Below are 6,000 nucleotides of genomic sequence, written 5' to 3'. Positions count from 1 at the left end.
TAGTCGCCCTGGCAGCACTGGCCCTCCTGCATCGTGCTTTTGTAGCTTTGCTGGGCAGTTGGTCTTCTCTCTCTCTCTCTCTCTCACGTTGTCGCCGGGTTGCAGAGCTCACTTGCCGGAGGAAGCTCCTTCTGCCACGTGTTTGGGGGAGGGGTCGGAATCCCTTCCCCCATTATAGATAGTAAAGATAAAGAGTAAAGATATAGATATAGATTTTCGTAGTGGTGAGACCCGGCTCTAAAAGCACTGCTCGCACGACCGCGCTACCCTATAGGCTACACTCTCGAGTCTCACCTTTTTTGGCAGGACGCCGGCGGTTAAGAATCCTACCAGACATATTGCTTTTTCCACTGCTGGGAGGAATCTCCTATCCAGGTCAGGCAGCTTCCGTCACTCATGTTCGTAGGCTTTGAGTAAACATCTGCAAGAGGCCTCGCTAGTTTCGGATCTTCAGCACCGAGCACGCCATGGCTATGGCCACCTGCCGGCTCCTGAAGCAGCGTCGCGCGCTCCTCTTTGCCAGGAGCCTCCATGCTGCTTTGATCACTCCTCGTCTCTCTAGGTCCATATCACTGCTCTCAGAGTTCCGAGAAGAGAAGGACACATTCGGACCCATCAAAGTTCCTGCAGATAAGTAAGTGCTTGGGCATCTGCTTTGTCTGTATCGTCTGTTGTTGCATTTGTGTACAAGCGACAACAATGTAATCAGGTGGGCATAGAAGTACTTTAGGTCGAATACAATTCACATGCGAGTCATCATCATAAGGGGGAGTTTGAGTGCATTTTAACGTAAGAATGTTTGTGTCACACACAAGTTTCATTCTGCATGCGAGCTAGTACGCTTTCAGTAATACAAAAGACTTGGGGAGAAAGCGTGCCAAACAGGTCAGTCTTATTGCTTGAAAGGATGTATCAAGTAGAGAAATGCTCAAGATGACTTTGAGAACAAGTCAATTGAAATTTTCGAAAGCTAGAACTATGAATGGTTTATAGTTGAAGGATAAGCTTAGGAAGAAGACGGTACCTTCTCTTATGATTTTTTATTGGATGTGAAGCTGAAGGAATGACCTGAAGATTATCTTCAAAATTATAGTTGAATTTTGAACTAGATTCATTGTATTGGTGAACAGTTTAGTAAATGAAAAATTTGGGAAAGAACTCGTTTACATTCCTTTATTTGGTTCCTTCTTCTTGGAGTGCCCTTGTATAAAATATTGAGAGGGTCCTGAAATTGAAAGGAGATAGAGAGAAGAGGCGACCATTTGACATTGTGATGGGGTTCCAATCAACCCTCTCTAGCCCCGCCACTCCACTACCATAGTGGTCTTTGCTATGCCTTCACCTATGTGGGGAACTGTAGGCGTTGTAGTCCATGAATAGATGACAGGAGAGAGTGCTGACATAAGAGATTGTATGGATGCTGTCTGTTGACGTGACACAATTGTACGGATGCCGCCTGTTGACGTGGTGGCGGAAACTGCACGAGCTTTGGCTGTTGATGAGGAGGGATTTTTTACATAGATGCTTGTATGGGCCATTTTCACAAGTTGCTTTTATGTATAAGACGCTTTTAACATTTCTTTTGGAACTTTTGCTTTTAGCAACAAGAGCTATACAAGAAGGGCCATAGTGCTAGCATAGTTGTAGTCCAGATTTTGAGAGTAGTCTCTCCAAGTAGAGAGCAGTTCTACTTTGCTCGATTAATACAATAAAGAAATACCGCTAGGGTGTCTACTGTAGGGGCCAATTATCTGTGAGAGGTCCGCTGCCTCTCACGTCTCTCTTGCGGTATTGTTTTGGATTAGTGTTTCGGAGTTTAAAATGGTGCCTCAAGTTTGTTTGGCGCAAAGCCCCTTAGTGCCACTTGCAAACGTAGTGCTAGCCGGTCACATTAGTATTAGAGCTGATCACTTCTCTCTTTCTTTCAGGAAGCGATTATTTTAACAATATAGACTCTAGAGCTAGGGTCAAACTTTACAACACCCGAAGTTAACCGTTAATTAGAACCACCAAAACATAGAATATTCTACTTCGAATTCTATGGCTCAAGAATATTTGGTCTGTTTGTATTCTTTGCTCTTCATAGGTTTGTAGTAGTATTCATTTTTCGATTTCGTATTTAGCTTACTTGAGGACTTAAGAATGTGTTCCTTTAGAAGTTGTCGTGTGAAGTTGGATTTCTAGGTTTAAGTTTTTAAGATGTCTTATTCTTTTTTGCTTAAAGTTGAGTACTTGTTTTAAGCCAAGTAAGTTGCATCTACTTATTTTACACATGCCTTTAACATTTTTAAGTTAATAATGTTTTGTTTTATCTAGTTTTGTTTCGTAGCAAACTAAGTGATTTTGTTTGTTTGTTTGTTTTTGTTTTTCTTTTCTTTTCTTGTGTCCCTTGCTTTTATAGTTTTATGAGTGCTTTATTCCCTCTTGTAATTCGTGAGTTCAGACTATTCTGAACTTATGAAGGTATATTGAGTTATCTTGTACTCCACAATGACAATAGATTGTTCCTTTCATTTTCCTAGCGCAAGTTCCACCTATCTCCTTTGTCTCTTTGACTTTCCAGATTCCATTATATGCCATGCTGGATGTAACAGACTTGGACACTCCAAGTCAAGAATTAATCACAACAGCACCAAATAATCACTTCAAAACAGTTCACAGTTCACAATAGATTTGCATTGGCTCGGCGGAGTTCCGTGCCTAGAGATATTGGCCCCAAAGACTGGGGCCCCTTTCGGTATTTCTTTATGTATTAATCAGTGTTCAAAGTACAAGAGTGGATCGGGTCTCACTCTCAGACTCTGCATCCAGATGCTCTGCAGAGTGGGAGCCCAAACCACTTATTTAATGTTTACAAGGGATGCCAAAAGCAGAGCCCCGAAAAGCTTCAAATCAAAAGCCTAAATGAAAGCAAAGGTTCTCTCCTCTCTCAAACTCTCTTGAGTTTTTAAAATAAAGCAAGGGATTCTCTCTCTTTCTATCTCAATTTGCGTAGAGCAAAAAGATGCTTTTCTTAGCGCAACATCCAGAAAGTTCCGTAGGGTGCCACGTCATCATGTCAACGCTTTTTCCGGGATTCAGCCTGCTGCCCTTTTAGGGTTAGGGTTAGGGTTTTCGCTGTTTTTAGGGTTTTTGACAGATTTTAGGGTTTGCAGGTTTTACGGTTAGGGTTTCCAAAATTAGGGTTTTCAGCAACAGTCAAGGTTAGGGTTTCCCGCATGCTCTCGGGCACACACGTCATCACTTTGTGACATACCCTCCTCTTGAAAGCATTGTAATCGCCCTCGATTACGCCTGCAAAATAGACAGAGGCCATAAACCGTCTTAGCAGACGCTGACTGTTAGTACCTATGTACTAGGAACACACATCTAGCACATGTACCAATCGACAGTCGCATCACATGACATCACAGGACATCACTAGAGATCACATGACATTTAACATTCATTCAGATTTTAGACCATGATTTATCGGCAATGTAGCTAGCAATCGCATCTAAATCCAATCAGGACCTCATGGATGTCCGATTGACTAACCCCTATTGCAACCATGTCTATACGAGATCAATCAGACCAAAATGCTGCAGTCATTTCGTCTATTAGTTCCTGCACTTAAAAGAAGTCAAGAATAAATCAGTATCATAATCAAGAATTCCATTTCATAAAGTCATACAACAAAATATTGTGAGCTTTCAGTATCCCTGAAGCTCGAAGAGACATCAGTGACTCTAGTATCTAAATCAAGGCATCTGTGGACAAAGGAGCGGAGTGATTCCCCTCTTGTGCATCCCATTGCACCAGATCTCCGGCCAAGCTGAATTCTGGGTTCCATTTGGAGTAGACTATGCTAAACCAAAAGCCTCGAGGTAAAGTTTCACAATCTGAGGAGTATCTGCTAGGTTCTCCTCCTCCATCCACTTCGCATCCAATGCAGGATAGTTATTGAACTTAACCAAGAACCGCCTTTGGACTTTACCTTTATTCTTCGTATCCTTATGTGCCAAAATCTGTTCAGGAACAAGGATCTCCTCGTTTTCTTCCACTTCGGGTTGCTCATCAGGCTCCCCATCATCAGACACATCACCTTTAAAAGGTTTCAAGAGACTCACATGAAATGCATTGTGAATCCTCCAAGTATCAGGCAGTTTCAGTTGGAAGGAGACATCATTTATCTTTTCAAAGATCTGGAAAGGTCCGTAGTATCGCATACTAAGCTTTGGAAAAAGCCTCTCCTTTCCCTTTTTCTTTCTCAGGCGTGCCTTCTCAAAACGTAAGAGCACCCAATCATCCTCCTTCAATTTCAAGTCGCGACGATGGCGATCCGCTGCCTTTTTCTGTCGTTCTTGAGATTTCTGCAAAGTCTCGCGAACCTTGTCAAAAGCCGTATCTAAGTCTTGTGTATATTCATCCGCTTCAAAATTCTTATCTTTCGTGCTTAGGAAGGGTGAAACCTTCGCAGCACCTTCAACAATCTCAAATGGCGCCTTCCCCGTCGAAGAGTGTATCGTGTTATTGTAGACAAATTCCACCAAAGGTAGGTACTTTTCCCATTGAGTCTTCTAATCCGATATATAAGACTTCAATAAATCTAAAACCACTGAATTGGCAATCTGCGGGTAGGACGATGACGAGAACTGCAACCGCGTACCAATGTTCTCCCAAATTGCCTTCCAGAACAAACTCGTAAATCTGGGGTCCCTGTCGGAGACAATCGTCTGAGGCATGCCATGTAATCTGAAGATCTGGGCCACAAACAGTCTCGCTAAGTGATCCGGCTTGACTGTTTTCTTCACTGGAATGAAATGAGCCTGCTTGCTAAATCTGTCAATAACAGTGCAGATACCATCGTGACCACTTTGTGTTCTCGGGAGATAAAAAATGAAATCCATTGCAATACTTTCCTAGGGGCGGGTGGGTATGGGCAAAGGCTGTAACAATCCCTGGGCTTTATGCATGTCAAACTTGACCTTTTGGCATACTAAGCAATTGCGCATTAACTCTTCCACATCCTTTTTGAGTCTCGGCCAAAAGAAGTATCTCTCTACCCCTTTCATGGTGGTAGCAATGCCGCGGTGACCCGTAAAAGGTGGACAGTGGCATTCAGTCATAACCTTTTTCCTCAACGGCTGTGTAACGCACAACATGGTTTTTCTCATTAAGTAGCTATCCGAATGGAATATCCCGCTACTGTCTCCCCATCCCGTATCCGTGTAAAAACGTCTGTAAAATCTGTATCTGTGGCATATTGGTCGACTATATCCTCGAAGCTCTTATGATGTATCGCGGAAATAGCCAGAACCAACGGCTTTCGAGACAAAGCATCTGCCACCACATTCTTCTGTCCCTGCACATGGACAATCTGGAAGTGAAACTGTGACAAGATGCTCACCCACCGCATTTGCTTTTCCGAAAGCTACTTCTGTGACAAGAAGTAGCGCAAACTCTGATGGTCTGTAAAGACAGTAAAATCCGCTCCGAGTAGGTAATGCCGCCACTGAGTAAGAGCATGGATAACCACCAAAAGCTCTTTCTTATAAATTTGTGCTGTCATTTCCAGCCTTGAGAACAATCGGCTCTCGTAAGCAATGACATGGCCTTCTTGCATTAAGACCGCACCTAGACTACGACCACAAGCATCACAATATACTTCAAATGACTTCTGCAAGTCCGGCAAAGTCAAAACTGGTCCCGTAGTCAATTTCTCTTTCAATGTCTGAAAGGCAGTCACCTCTGTGGGTCCCCATGAGAAAGGGACTCCTTTCTGTGTCAAGATATGCAAAGGGGAAGCAACCTTTGGAAACTTTCGAATGAACTGCCTGTAGTACGAACACAGTCCCAAGAAGCTTCTAACTTCATGGACATTCTTCAAATCGGGCCAATCACGGATAGTCTCTATCTTGGCCGGATCCATTTGCACTCCTGCTGCTGAGACAATGTGTCCCAAAAAGTGTATCTCTGGTAGGAAAAATTCACCTTTCTTTGCATTAATCATTAACTTGT

At 43.0% G+C, this 6,000-nt stretch overlaps 1 protein-coding gene across 1 annotated transcript in view; it reads left to right on the top strand.

Moving 5' to 3' along the window:
* Nucleotides 1-299: 299 nt before the first annotated feature.
* The window catches only part of LOC147418314 (fumarate hydratase 1, mitochondrial-like), a 35,888-nt gene continuing 30,187 nt past the window's right edge, over nt 300-6,000 (top strand). Inside the window, exon 1 of the mRNA XM_086507419.1 lies at nt 300-634. Coding sequence (XP_086363545.1) covers nt 468-634 — 167 coding nt within the window. The 5' untranslated portion in view covers nt 300-467. The remainder of the gene's footprint in view (nt 635-6,000) is intronic.

This window comes from Adiantum capillus-veneris, chromosome 30 (assembly GCF_014529385.1).
Source record: "Adiantum capillus-veneris isolate H3 chromosome 30, ASM1452938v2, whole genome shotgun sequence".
Lineage (NCBI taxonomy): Eukaryota > Viridiplantae > Streptophyta > Polypodiopsida > Polypodiales > Pteridaceae > Adiantum > Adiantum capillus-veneris.
This window is presented reverse-complemented; position numbering and strand designations above follow the sequence as displayed.